Genomic DNA, 14,474 nt, shown 5'->3' on the forward strand with positions numbered 1-14,474 from the left:
CTCTGGCATGTGGGCGGTATTCTATTTTTTTTAAGTTTATTTACTTAAGTAATTTCTACACCCAATGTGGGGCTTGAACTCATGACCCTGAGATTAAGAATCACAAGCTCTTCCAACTGAGCCAGCCAGGCACCCTGGGCAGATGGTATTTTAAATCCATGGCAATTGCCAAATGGAGATAAAAGACAAGGAACCATGTGAACCCTAAGGAGCCCCAACATTTGGAAATGTGTTTGAGGAAATGAAAGCCTAGGAAGAGACAGAGAGGGGGAGGGGAGATGATGAGCACCACGGTGCCTCTCGAGGAAGTCAGAGAAAAATCCCCTTCCTCTGAAGGTGAGGCGCTTGAGTTCAGAGGCCATCAGAAGTACTGATCAAAACCACTTCTCAGGGACTGTAGTAAAGGATAAATAACACGTATCCACGGGCCCCCCTGCCCTATGCTGACTGCCCTATCAACAGCATGTGCTTAGTGGTCCTGTTGCAAAACCTCCAGAAGTCTCTGGAGTCACTCCTGTGAGGAAAACAGTTCGAGGGAGCCCACCTTCATAGCCTTGCCCTCCTGGGGGCACTGCCATGGCCACAGAAAAGACAAGGGACGAAGCAGCCAATTGGTTTTGACCTCCTTTCCGGAAGATTCCACAACCACTGGATGTTGAAATACTTTTTGACATCATGTCATCAGGAACATCTGAAAGAGCAAAAACTTCAGGGCACCAGGCTGGCTCAGGCAGTGGGGCACGCTTGACTCTTGATCTGGGGGTCATGAGTTTGAGCCTCACGTTGGGCATAGAGATTACTTTGAAAAAATGAAATAAATTTAAAAAATTTTAAAAAAAGAAGAAAACCTCCTAAGTTGCAATCCAGAGTACAGTCTATTGCTCCAATTATATTGCAGGTGGTGTTTGATCTGTTTTCTCCTTACATCTGATTTCAGCCATCCTAATGATTGTTTTTTCTATGCAGTGAACAAGGGCCAGACCTTTCTCTAGCCAATTTACTCCATCAGTCGATGACAGATGTCCAGGGATAAAGAAAACATTATTAGCAACAGAACAGAGACTACAAACAGCAATGTGGCAGGCACGCCCACAGAGGCTGTCACCAACTCCCCTGGGGGCTAACTACCTGCAAATGAGGAAAAAAAAGATTAAGGTTACTGAGAATTTAACAAGCGTTGTGGGTTTTTTTTAATTCTAATACATATAGAAAATAGGACATCCTCTGCAGAGCAAGGAGAAATGGATTCATGATAAACGTGTTTCTCTATGAAGTTATTGGAGATTTTTTTTTATCCAAAGAGGAAATTCTATAATAAACTGATTTTCATTATTTTCTAAAAGATGACTGAGGAATAATGAGCTGAAAAAAAAATTTTTTTAATAAAAAGGAAAAAAGAGAAAGTGGGCGCAGCTTGGTATTGGGAAAGGGTGGTCTTCAGAGCCACAGTCCTGATTTTCCATCCGGGATTGGGGGTGTCCTGCCTGTGTGAAGGCCAGCAAAGGACTGAACTTCCGTGTGACTCAGTGGCCTCATCTTTTAGTCCCCAGAGTAGACAGAGAATGCACTGCACAGGCTAAGTGTTGGCACAGTGGCTTGGCACAGAGGAGTAGTTCAGCAAACGGTATTTCTGATGGGGTTTTCTCTCTTCCACGCGGGATTCAGAGAGAGGACCCACGGAGGGAAGCCTCTGGATGCTTGTGGCTATGACTTCAGAGAAGCCAGAATTTAGGGAGGGGAAAGCAAGACAGGCCCCAGCCTGTATAGGGGTCGTTTTGTAGCTGTACCTGAGTGCCCCCAAAAGGACGCTCTGGAAAATTCCACGGCGGAACAAAAACAGCCTTCCTTCCCAGCTCAGAGGATTTGAAAAGCTGCCATGGAGCGCCTGGATTGCTGACAAGCTGTGACTCATTTTGACAGAACATTTGCCAGTTTTCTCAGATTTTCGATTTACCTAGTATTCCTGTACTTCAGATTTCCTGCAGCTTTTAAAATTTAGGTTCCTTGTTGCTTGCTTTTCTTAGGGAAGCATGCAAATCCAGTATCACAACAAAGAGGTCCGTGTCTTCCCACACAGGTCTTTTGGGTGGTTTTCCAGTGGTGCAAGATAGCCAGGTGCAGGTCCTTCCCAGCCTGACCCCTCGAGTGACCATGAGTCTTTAGCATGCAGTCAATGGCCAGCAAGAAAGGGGAAGCTAGCTGGCCCATGTGGGACTTGAACCTGAGACCCTTGCTTCATTATAGAACAATATTCCACCCAACTCAACTCTTCTACCTACCTATAGACCACCAAAAATACAACCTCTCTTTGATTATACTCGCCCATGATTCATTATTCAGATTCCTAAAATAGCAGCTTATGGAAACTTCTAAACTTTATACTTTAAAATGAATATTTTCCATTCTTAGGAGAATCCATGAGCATACACATAAATACTGAATAATTTACTCCTCAAATAAATAAAATATAAACCATAGCGATTAGTTGAGATTTTTACCTAGATAGGTCGTACTAATGGAATGCATTTTCACTATAATATGATGAAATACAAGAAATGTTCAAAAAATTTTTTTCCTTAGGGGCAAAGTGGTATGCTTTTTGTTAATATTTATTTTCAAAAATTTTTGTGAATATCATGGTGTCCCTCTAAATTATCTTAGCTATCTGTCTGTGGATTATCCATTTTATGAAAGTATATCTATAAATTGGCAAACTAGTTGTAATGGCTGAAACAGCATTAGTTGGCAGGTAAGGATGGCTATGTCTACACATACAAAGGTGCACACACAGTCCCTCACTGTGAATCCAAAGACAAACAATAAATAAAGGATTTTTAGAGAATTTGCTTCTTTTGAACTCACCTGAGAATAGATTCTACACAGACTTAGCGCACATTACTAATTAATCACGTTCCTTCAGTTCTGCTCGTAAAATGCTCCCCATCATTGATAAGTAAAGAAAGCCCTTGCATATGCCGCAAGTAGTACCAACTGATCAGTATCTGTTCACTTTCCCCAGTTGGGGTCCATTTATCACTTTATCACTATTGTGTGTATTTTGCACTCAGACGAATATAGATATTCCGCTCTACTTAGTGCTGATTTGTTACAACTCTCTAGTAAATATATAGTTGGGTTCTTTCAATGCATTGTCAACATTGTGCCATAAGTGGCTGAAAGGAATCCATGGAAATGTGGGCCATATCTTGAAGGGAACCAAATAAGTATCTCTAATGACCTAGAGATAATCACACATCTAATTTCTTTCCTTAGGGTATGAAGCTTTCTGTGAATACTAACTCATTACTGTCTTCAGGTCAAATGTTTGTTCTTATAAATTTCATGATGTTAAAAAAAAAAAAGTAATGCACTCAGTAGGCATAGGTTTTATTTCAGATGTGTGTACTTTTTAATTATCAGAAATTGCCAGGTATATAAGTTAAAATATTTGTCTTCCTTTAGAAAAGAAGTTGTATGCTCAAATTCACTTGAGTGTATCACAAATAGAATGACTATAATAAAGTCATTTTTTATAAATTCCTTAGCTAATCAATGGAAAGAAGAGCATGATTTCACATTTCATCAGTATCTGAGGCCACTATGAATGCACTCAGCAAGAATTTCTAAAGTGTTATTGGTCTTTGTCCATAGGTTAACTTCTTCGTAGATAAAAGCTATCGTCATAGTAGTAAAATCCCTTAACTAAATTAAATAGATAGGTGATCTGTCGTTACATCGGAAAATAGCCAATTGCTTGAGAGCCATTTATTTAAAATAGAAATCCATCCTCCATCACTGTTATTAATTCCCATCGCCATTAATTATTTTGTTAGAAGTATTTAATTAATTGGTGCTCACTGGAGTTAGATTTCATTAATTCATCCTACAAGAATTTGTTGTTTACCAGCTATGGACAAGATACTATAGCAAATTCAGGAGATACAAATACAAAAAAGGATTGGGGGGTAGTGCAAAGGGTCTACAGTAAGGTCTGAAGGGACTGGATACTCCTGCACTCACAAAACTTAACCAGCCAAAGATCTCTTTCGAGACAAGGCCTCACACTGAGCAGAAATGTGCTTGGAATAGAAAAGGGGATGAGGGAAGAGGAAATCCAGTTAAAAGTGGGTAACGAAGCTGGAAGCTCATAGAAAGTGAGTTCCACCAACGAGAAGAGGAAGCTCTAGAACCACGAAGAGCTATGCTGGATCCTACTTGTTTCTAAAGTTGCAGAACTGATTTCATGTAAAACTGTGCAACAGCAAGAAGCAAAGTTAAATTCCATACAAGGTTTTGAAGAGTTACAGAGAATGAAGAGCAGAATGATGTCCTGAGACACAAGAAAAGTATGTCAGTCAGGTGGAAACTAGAGTAACTATTTCAAAAGGAACCAAATGATTAAGAAATTATATAAATACACATAAATAACAGATATTGTCTTAAGAGAAATAAGAAGTGAAAAGGAAGAAACTTCTAAAACATGGAAGTAAAGTGAGATGAGATTCCAGAAAAGTTGACAGATGGAGAAGGTGAGTAAAGAAGATCCAATATATGTATACTAGAAATCCTGTAAGAAACACATCGAAGCAAGAAAATAGAGCAAACGCTGAAAATTAAATTCAATACAGCTTCCTTGAATCGTGAAAATTGATCAAAAATGACCAGCACCAAGGTATATTCTAACAAACTACCAGATTCTAAAGAAAAAAAAAAAAATCCTTTGGGCATCTGGGCAAAAAGATTATCAATTCAATGTGTAAAGGAAAAAAAAATCAAATTGTATCAAGCTTGTAATGCCTTATACCAGAAACACATGGAATAAGACAATAAAGATGCTCAAGGAGGAAGAACTGTGAGCCAAGAACTTTATATCCAGTCAAATTCATTTTCAAGAATAAAGGCCCCAAAAGAATGGTTACCCATACATAAGACCTCAGTGAATGTCTTTCCCATGCACTCCTTCTGAGGAATTTACTGGAGAATATCCTTCTAACAACCAAAATTACTGGAGAGACATCAACATAAGGACTGGTGGTGAACATGAGGGGTATGTGTGTGTGTGTGTGTGTGTGTGTGTGTGTGTGTGTGTGTTTAGACCCAAGATAACATGAAAATTAAGAAAAAGAAAGCATAGTATGGAATGGCCATATGTTTCAACAATACAGATACAGTATAATTATTATAAAAATTTGGCAGAAGAAATGGTATAGCATGTAAAGATAATGTGAGGTTTTTAGTAATCATATTCATAGTGATATTGGTATTGTTATTCTAATATCCTTGTATATGTATGAGATCAAGCAAATGAGCTATTGTGGAATATTGTTTTCTCTTCCGTCATCCTCTGTGTTCTTAAGAACCAGTGTAGAAGAAAGGAGATACAGATGTAAAATAGCAAATGTTAAGAAAAGCCTTATAGTTCTGAAATACCTACCCTCTGAGCAAATTTCAAGTATACAATATAGTATTATTCAATGTATTACCATTGCACACACTAGATCTCCAGAACTTACTCATCTTGCAAAACTAGAACTTTGTACCCATTTTGGGTAGGCCAAGGCGTGAAGGTTGGACAGTCCAGTGGTACAGCACTGAGCTGAGCACCTCAGAGGGGCTCGATAGATATTTATTGAACTCATTCACAGTTGCATGAGGGGATGCACATAGGGGTGGGAGGGACTGAGGAGTGTCTTGCTCTCTGACCAAACTCCCACCTGGCTTAAATCCAACTTCCTGCCTACTCTGTACTTTGCAGCCAGGTATTGGAGAAAAACATAAAATTCTGCTGACTAGTTTTCCTTTCAATTCATAATCTCTGCCTACAAATGGGTTGTTAGTGCTGCCTAGCAATAATGCTGGCTCCCTCCATCCATTCCCTCTCCCCTGATCATTGATATCTTCCTTCTCTTCTCAAATTTCCAACACCTCCTTTGTCTGCACCTGGGCCCAAATACTTTGCCTTCCTTCCTTTGCTAAGGATGGCGGCCTTCCCTCCTCAAGCCAAACCTTCTACTCATCCTTGCAATCCCACTCCTCCACCTGCCCAAGGACGGAGCTCACTTCCTAGCTGACATCATCAGTTCTCCCCTCTCTTCCCACTCATTCCCTTCAGCATACAAGCGTATTATTTCTCCAATTTCAAAAAATCCTTGGTAGTCCCACTGCCCTCTTCAGCTGCTAGCCCATACTCCTGCTCTCCTTTTTAGCCAAACTCCTACACGAAGAAGGACCCATTCTCACCTCTTAGAATTCTTTTCCTCCAATTCTGTCTTGACTCCATTTAACTCCACTAAGGCTTTTGGCTCCATGACTCCCCTGAAATGGCTCTTGTCAAGATCACAATGACATATGCATTTCCAACTCCAACCAGTTTTCAGTAATTGCCTTCTGTACGGTTCTTGAGACAATTTATCATGACACCCCCCTTGAAGAATTTTGTTCCCTTGGCTTCCAGGACACCTACATCCTTTTCATTTTCCACCTGCCTATAAGCTGCTGCTTCTTTCCTGGCTCCTTCTCATCTTCCTTACAAAAGTTAGATAGTCTCAGCCAGCCTCATGACTATTGAGATAACACAGAATTGGATTGTCAAATCAGACTCACAGGAATCATAGATGTAACCTTGTGTCAAGCTTTACTAATAGCTTCAAAGATATGGGTAATAATGAGGTGCACACAAAGCACAGAGAAGTATGGGTTGTTTCTCAGCATCTTAGGGTGTACTCTAGGCCAGACTTAATAAATGAGGTTTCAGAGAAGTTCATGGAATGATCATTAACATGAAATCTCTCAATTATATAAACTGTCTCATCATTCCCCATCACTCGAGGAATCATTCATCATGGAAGCATTTCCTGCTTAATGTATTCCATAGTTAAGGAGTCTTTTCTAGTAAATACCATTGTATGGATGTACCATTAGCATGTTTACAAAAGGATTTGACCAAGTCGTCTTTCTTTCCCGGGGCCAGAAAAATGAGAAAATGCATGGGAGGCCTGATGCTAACCCTTTTCTTCCCAGCCTTCCATGCACATATGATTTCAAAATTTGTATCTACAACCCACATCTTTCTCCTAAACTCCAAACTCATATATTCAATTAGCCACTCAGCATCTTAGCTGTGTAGCAGTTTATCAAACTGAAGATGAGCACAGTAGAAATAATGACTCCTTTTCCCAACTCCCAACCTACACACACACACGCTCATGCACACTCACACATATGCAGACACATCCCTTTCTTATAAGTCTTCCCATCTCTGTAATTCATTCTTTGTCTCTTTCTGTGTGTGTGTGTGTGTGTGTCCTTCTGTCTTCTCAGGCAAAAACATTACATTCCTGCTTGATTCCTTTTTTTTCCTCATGCCATGTATCCGATCTGCCTAAAAATTTTGCCATTTCTGCCTTCAAAATATATCCAGCTGATCCCCCACCTCCACCACTACTTTGCTGCTTCAAGCCACTGCCATCTCGCATGTGGATCCCTGAAAACCTCCTGCCTGCTCCTCTGCTTCCTCTTTCCGTCCTTGCCCGCGAGAGTCGATTCTGAATATTTCAGCCAGATGGCTGTCTTTAAAAGATTAGTCAAATGATGTCACCCCACAGCTCCAAAGTCTCCCGTGGTTCCCATATCTCTCAGAATGGCAGCCAGAGTTCTCCTAGTGGCCTTCAGGGACCTACACAGCCCAGATCCCCAAGAGCTCCCTGACGCATCTTATGTCATTTCCCTGTCTGCTGTCACTCAGCCACACTGGCCTCTGCTGTACTTCAGAGCACCAAGAGCATTCTGGCTTCTGCATCTTGGCACCGCTCTGTCCTTGACCCAAAAGCCCATTCCCACAGGTATGGGCTCATGACTATTCCCTGTCAGCTTGCAGCCATAGATTCATTCAAGAAGCTGTCTTGAATGAATGGGCTTGCTTTTCTAATCTCCCTTAGATGTTTGCTTCCATGGCTTGCTTTTCTAATCTCCCTTAGATGTTTGCTTCCATGTACCTTCTTTATTAAGGCATCCCCTATCCCCTAATCACCTCTTCAAAATTATAGTCCCCATCATCTCCAAAATGTGCTGCTTCTCTGGTTTTTATTCTCCTTCCCACTGAAATATAACCTTTCAGCATTATTGTTATGGGCAGGTGGATGAGAGCAGAGGTGTCTGTTTTGTTCACTGCTGTATCGCCCACGGTCAGGTCTGACACCTACACAGTAGACTGTCACCGAATGTTGCATAAATTAATTCACAGTTGAGCAAATTCACTTGACTTGATCTGATTTTAGAAGTGAATATGATCAAATAACACGAGGAGAACAATAACAGGGCTGCAACAGGAAGATGCTGGACACTGCACTGTGTAGTTTTATTCTGCAGGCTGGGGAAACAACGGAGGGCGTTGAGCCACGCAACGGCGTGATGAAGTCAGGGATAAAAGAAACATGCTTTAAGAAAGAGAATAATGATGAAAGGAAAACATGAATCTCTTCTTCATCTAGCTGAATATGCTCAGCATTGCTCAGATATGCTCAGATATCATGTGGGCTGCCCACAATTAGCACAGGGTGGAATATCAGGACTATCTTCAAAATGGTTTTAAAAGCCCATAGACTCCTGAAGAGAGGCATGAAAATTACTACTTGATGAGCTTGATAATGATGCCATAACTTAAAATATAGTGTGCTCCTAAAATTCGTATGAAATAAGACTGTTAAATGCAGTTGATTGTAGTAATATTAAAAGAACAAACTTTGGGGGGAAAATTTAGGACCAATTCCCTAGAAATACGAAGTTACCTGTTTTGCCAATTGCAATTGGGCAGGCTTTCTTTATGTTGGATCGTACCTCATCCACCCGACCCCATCCTCTTTGGTTTTTTTACCAAAACAGATGAACAAGAAAATCCACACACCATGACCTATTAACATTTTGGCTAAAACAGCACATCTTAGTATTATCACTTTTAAAAACTCATGTTGGGTTTTGTTTCTGTTTTTGTTTTTTTTGCAGTATAACCGGTACCAGCAATATGGTGCTGAAGAGTGTGTGCTACGGATGGGGGGTGTGCTGTGCCCCAGCCCTGGCTGTGGAGCGGGGCTGCTTCCCGAGCCAGGCATGACGAAGGTCACTTGTGAAGGGGGCAGCGGTCTGGGCTGTGGGGTGAGTACCACCTACACCTCTGGGTGTTCATTGTGTGTGTGTTTTTAGCAAATTGGCAATGATTATAAATTTGTTTTATTTTCATTTTCCCTTTGCACTCAGACATCTTTCAACTGACGTATAACAAAATAGACCTTTAGGGGTACCTGGCTAGCTCCGTCAGAAGAGTATGCGACTCTTGATCTCGGGGCTGTGAATTCGAGCCCCACATTGGGTGTAGAGATTACTTAAAAATAAAATCTTTAAAAAAGAAGAAAAAAAAAGAAACTTTTAAATTCTGATATAGGATCCCAGATATGAATATATATTCACCGATGGGGAGGAAAAGGTCATATTAAGAGTTTCTGCTTTAATTGTTTGTCACAGTGTTTTCTCTAAGATGTCGTGAAGTACTAGACCAGACTTTTTTTTTTTCCAGTGCTCAGCTGATTCAGAGAAAAAATTTATTATTTTTCAGAGTTGGCTTTAAGTAGACAGAGTAAAGAAGAAAGAGAATTTCCCATCAGTGATGTCTTAACGGAATTATTTGCCTAAGTATTTCAAGAAATAAAATGAAGATTAATATGGAAAACTTGAAATGTTATTGTGTCATAAAAATCATTTTAAAAGAGATGAGCAGAACTAATGGTGCCTCTTAGGGAAGCAGAATAAGAAACATGGAAACTCTTTGTTCTAAGAGGTCAACCAATATGACCCAGACAGCTTCTTGAATGAATCTATGGCTGCAAGCTGACAGGGAAGGTGTGAGGAAAGCATAACTCAAACACAAAAAGGCTTGCTAAATTATAGGTTGAAATGACAAATGGCTAATAATCCTGATATTAGATTTCACACAGGCCAGAAAAGGAAGAAAGTGTATGTGCCTATAAAATGCTATTGAATTTTGATGGGAAAACATTTCTTTTAAAATTGCAACTTCATGAGGAGCTTTGTAGGAGTGTTGTTGGCAAAGGCTTATTGCCGGGGCCTAATTTTTGGCTGAGAGCTGTAAGTCACCTTTGCCTAAGTTTGCGTCTGTTGTCCTCAGTGAAGCTCTCTGTGGGGCTGCAAAGTCCTGGGCTGAGCCATAGTAGAGGAAGTGGACATTGAAAAGCCATGAGATACCGTGATGCCTACTCAGAAAAAAATGCCTCTGGATTAATAATCACGACTTACGTTAGAATGGAAACACAAGTCATGTTTGCTAGCTTTGGGTTTACTGAAACTTGTTTAGGCTTACTAAAGTTGTATTGTATAATCTGCACTGATTGTGTGTGGCCTAAGCCAGCTGCCAAACTCTGGGAGATCAGAATGCTGGGGAATGTTTTCTTTTAAAATGAGTTACAGTAGTTTTTAACTAATGACTAAATTGTATGCTTCTGCCTGCTAATTGCCCACTGTTGTTCCATTCTCTAAAGCTGGACTTTAAGGTCTTAACTTTCTTCATGAGAAGAAGAGTTTCTTTGGCCCATCTTCTGCATTCCGTTGTTCACCTTGCTTTAAAGAACTTGGAGGGTTTTATATAATTTTAAGTTTTGAACAGCTGTGTCTTCCTTTTTTCATTCAATGTGACATTGCAAGTAAGTTATGTACACACTTAAGCTCCAAATCCTGGAAAATTACTTTAGGAATGAATTGAATGGCTTTCATACCTTTGGGTTAAAGACTTTGGGGGCAAACCTTACCTAAATGAGGAGAGCTGTCTTCAGGATGTTTCTTTGTTCTTTTGAAATTCTAAATGTTGAGTTTTATTTTATTTTCATTTGTTCGTTTTTGTTGTTTTCGACGGTGTTCTCGTCAGTTTCTGTGTTACTTCTCTATTACTGCATAACAAATCACCCCAAATGTTAACCATTTAATTAATAAACATTTATTATCCCACAGAATGGGTGTCAGGAGTCCATAGGTAACTTAGCTGAGTGGCCCTGACTCTGGCTCAGGGTCTCTCATGACGCCGCTGTCAAGCTGGGTTGCTTCAGTTATCTGAAGGCTTGACTGGGGCTGGAAGATCCACTTCCAAAATGGCTCATTCACATGATTTTAGGCCAAAAAAAAAAAAAGCTCAGTTCCTCACTGGCTTTTGGCCAAAGGCCACGGTTCCAAATCACATGGCCCTCTTCTTAGGGTATTTGTCCCAAGGATGGTAGCTAACTTACATAGAGCACATGATCTAAGAGAGAGCAAAGAGAGGGCCACAAGGCCTGCATAACCTGATCTCCAAGGATGTACACCATCCCTTCCACTTCACTTCATTCATTAGAACTGACCTGCATGATCCAGCCCACCCTCTAAGAGAAGGTAGTTAGGCTCCATCTTAAAGAATTCATGAACCTATTCTGACCCACCACAGTTTACAATTTGAAGAACTTGGAGAAAGAATAGAGAAATGATTTTCTAAAGTATTTGCTTAACTTGATGCTTTCCTTTCTCTCCCTGCCTTTTGGCCTCAGGCCCCATACTCTTGTTGAGGCTTATATCAATCCCCATTGCTTTGGCTTCTCAATAGAGATAAATTGATCTCATCATTGCCCTTTTCCTTCAAATCCTCAACTTTCACAAAAGACTGTTAACCCAACTAACATGGTTTTGGGATTCTATAGTGGTTAAAAAGGAGATTGGGTTGGATGCCTTAAGTTCAAATCCTGGCTCCATCAACTACTAGTGGTCTTAATCTTTCTGTGCCCCAGTCTCCTCATCTCTAAAATAGGGTATATTATAGCAACCCCATATAAGACCATTATGACAATGAAATGAGATTATAAATGTAAAATGTTTAGAACAGTACCTGGCATACAATGTGTATTTATTTACTGTTTAATGAAAAGTTTAATCAATGCTTATCAAAAGCTTGCTTAAAAGACCCAGTATTCAAAAAAAATAAAAATCCTTCTGTTCAGGATAATCATTTGATCCTCTCCTTCAAATATTCTAGAATCAAGCTAGATCAATAGCAGGGAATCAGGTATCTAGGCGTCGGTATTTTAACCCTTCAAAGAATTGCTTCTCCTACCTAGTACTTTGACAAAATGTCATTCATTTACATTGTGGTCATTATACAGGAAATTTGATGTGTGCAGTTCAGAACATCCCAATGGACTTTTCTATGAGATAACATGGTAGCTCTTCCAGGCTGACCTTTGCAATGGGAGCACTTAGGCTTGTCCTGAGGAATGTTGTCCTTGAGAACATTTTAAATTGTGCAACTAATAAGGTGTCCCTCTGAAAGGTGACTGGTCAGTAACCTAGAGCCACAATTGTGTGCTAGCTATCACATATAAATAGACCATTATTACAACAGATTTTGAAACTTATTTTCTAGCTTCACTTTTTTCCTTCTTTCTCTTCCCTTTTTTCTGATGTATACAGTTCTGCTATGATTTGTAAGCTTCCAATTCTTGTAAGCTGCCAATCTTTTCTGGACTTAAGGGTGGCAATGGAAAGCTGTTGTGTGGTAGAAATCATGGTTAGTTCATGTTGTCCAGAGAGAACAGGGCCCAATAAGTAGAAGTTAGAGAACGATGAATCTCTGCTTAGCATTTGCCCTTATACCATGGACAACCAACAGCAAAATGGGCTACCTCAGGAAGTAGAAAGCACCTCATCCTACACAATATTCAAGGAAAGTCATTGATAACAAAGCTATGGAAGAATCATAGAGTCTCAGATGTGAAGACATTCTAGATCTCACTAACCTCAGTGGTTCTCGGGTTGTAGTTTACAAGTTTAATGGTAAGATATCTGTGAGTCTACTTGGGCTTAATTTTTTCTCAACTACCAACAGATTTAAAAAGTGCAACTCTTATTATCTGGGTATCCAAGAAATGCTTGATGTTATAAAACTAGGCCTTAGAGGTGTATTGTGATGTGCCCATGGATGCCCACTCTCAGAGCTGAGACACAGCTGCGTGTGTTGTCTTCCAGTCAGTCAGCTCACCACTACATGCCTAGATGGTCCTTCATACACCCATGATTCCTGTTGTATGTGGTTTCCATCTGAAGAAACAGATTTCAGTATTTTGATTGTCTTTGGCTTCTTAAAATAAGTGCTTTGATTGTATTTATGACTCTCTTATTCAGACATATAGTACGGTCCACTGGAAAATCAGATTACCGGATCCTGTGCTCTGCTGTATCACTAGGCTTAACTGTTACCTGGAGAGCAGTGCACATTAGCTCATACATGAAGACAAGGATTTCTATTTAAATGATAATGTCAGTCCATCTCAGAAAGGCCTGATAGTTGTGGATGGTTCCAGCAAATTTATTACCATTATAAAGAATTATGTGAGCTTAAGTCCCACATACCAGGATTCAAGTTGAAGTGTTACACTTGTTTCATGCCTTTATATTCCCATCCTTAATTTTGACATTATTGTCCTCAGTAACTCCATGTATTTGGAGTTCAACATTCATTGGGGATGGATGGATGGATGGATGGATGGATGGATGGATGGATGGATGGGTGGATGGAAACAGTGTTTGAAGTAATATGAATACACTAGCACTTTTATTTTCAAATATTAATCATCATTTACCCCAGTATTAGAATTGCTTACAAGAACCTCACCAAGAAATTCACAATATACAGTATTTTACTTGCACACATAATACGTAATTCAGAACTAAGTTCAGGGATCCATAAAAGTCAATTAGGAACCTGAAAGTACTGCAGGAATTACAGTTTATGTCCCCTGTCAAAGGCTACACAGCCAAACTAGAATTTTGTACATCCTGATATATAAAATGTCTTAGTCTTGGGGGCACTGAGATTTCGGTTTTGACACAGAACAGAATATTTTTACATTGATTGATGGAACTCAACAAAGAATATATTTGGGGATCAAATAGCCTGACCTCACTCTCTGCTAACCCTTGATCGTATTTTTACTACTGCTTATAAAAATATTAATTGATTTCCTAAGGAATTCATGTTATGCATTATTCTTTACTCTGGCTTATTGCTATTCATCAGAACTATCTCACTAACTTTTATGACTCCAGTGTAAAATGTTGACATGTTTAATACTGGAAAACAGCAACAAAGTATGGAATACATTAATACTCACTGACCTGGGAATACAGAAAGCTAAGGCAATCAACCTTGTGAGTTTTCTATAAATAAAACATCATTATCTTATTTGGTGTTGCTTCGGGATATTACATGTCTGAGAGAGAATTTCTTATCTAGGATAATACTGGGAATTAGATGAAGAGTTTTCTGTTTTAAATTAGAAATCCAGGAGAAAAAATCCAAAAAAAAAAAAAAAAACATTTAGAAAAAAATCATATTACTGACCATTTGTTAAGGAAATAAGAATTTCTTCAGGCACCTGGTAGACACTCCT

The 14,474-nt window shown here is 39.6% G+C and overlaps 1 protein-coding gene across 4 annotated transcripts in view; it reads left to right on the top strand.

Moving 5' to 3' along the window:
• PRKN (parkin RBR E3 ubiquitin protein ligase) overlaps positions 1-14,474 on the top strand; it is a 1,297,079-nt gene that overhangs the window by 1,089,698 nt on the left and 192,907 nt on the right. For all 4 annotated transcript variants that reach the window (XR_013441028.1, XM_078054494.1, XM_078054492.1 and 1 more), the window contains exon 9: positions 9,001-9,150. Coding sequence is in view for 3 of the 4 variants with exons in the window: in XM_078054494.1 (XP_077910620.1) it covers positions 9,001-9,150 (150 nt within the window). In the remaining variant the exon portion in view is untranslated. The remainder of the gene's footprint in view (positions 1-9,000; positions 9,151-14,474) is intronic.

This window comes from Halichoerus grypus, chromosome 9, assembly GCF_964656455.1.
Source record: "Halichoerus grypus chromosome 9, mHalGry1.hap1.1, whole genome shotgun sequence".
NCBI classification, from domain to species: Eukaryota; Metazoa; Chordata; class Mammalia; order Carnivora; family Phocidae; genus Halichoerus; species Halichoerus grypus.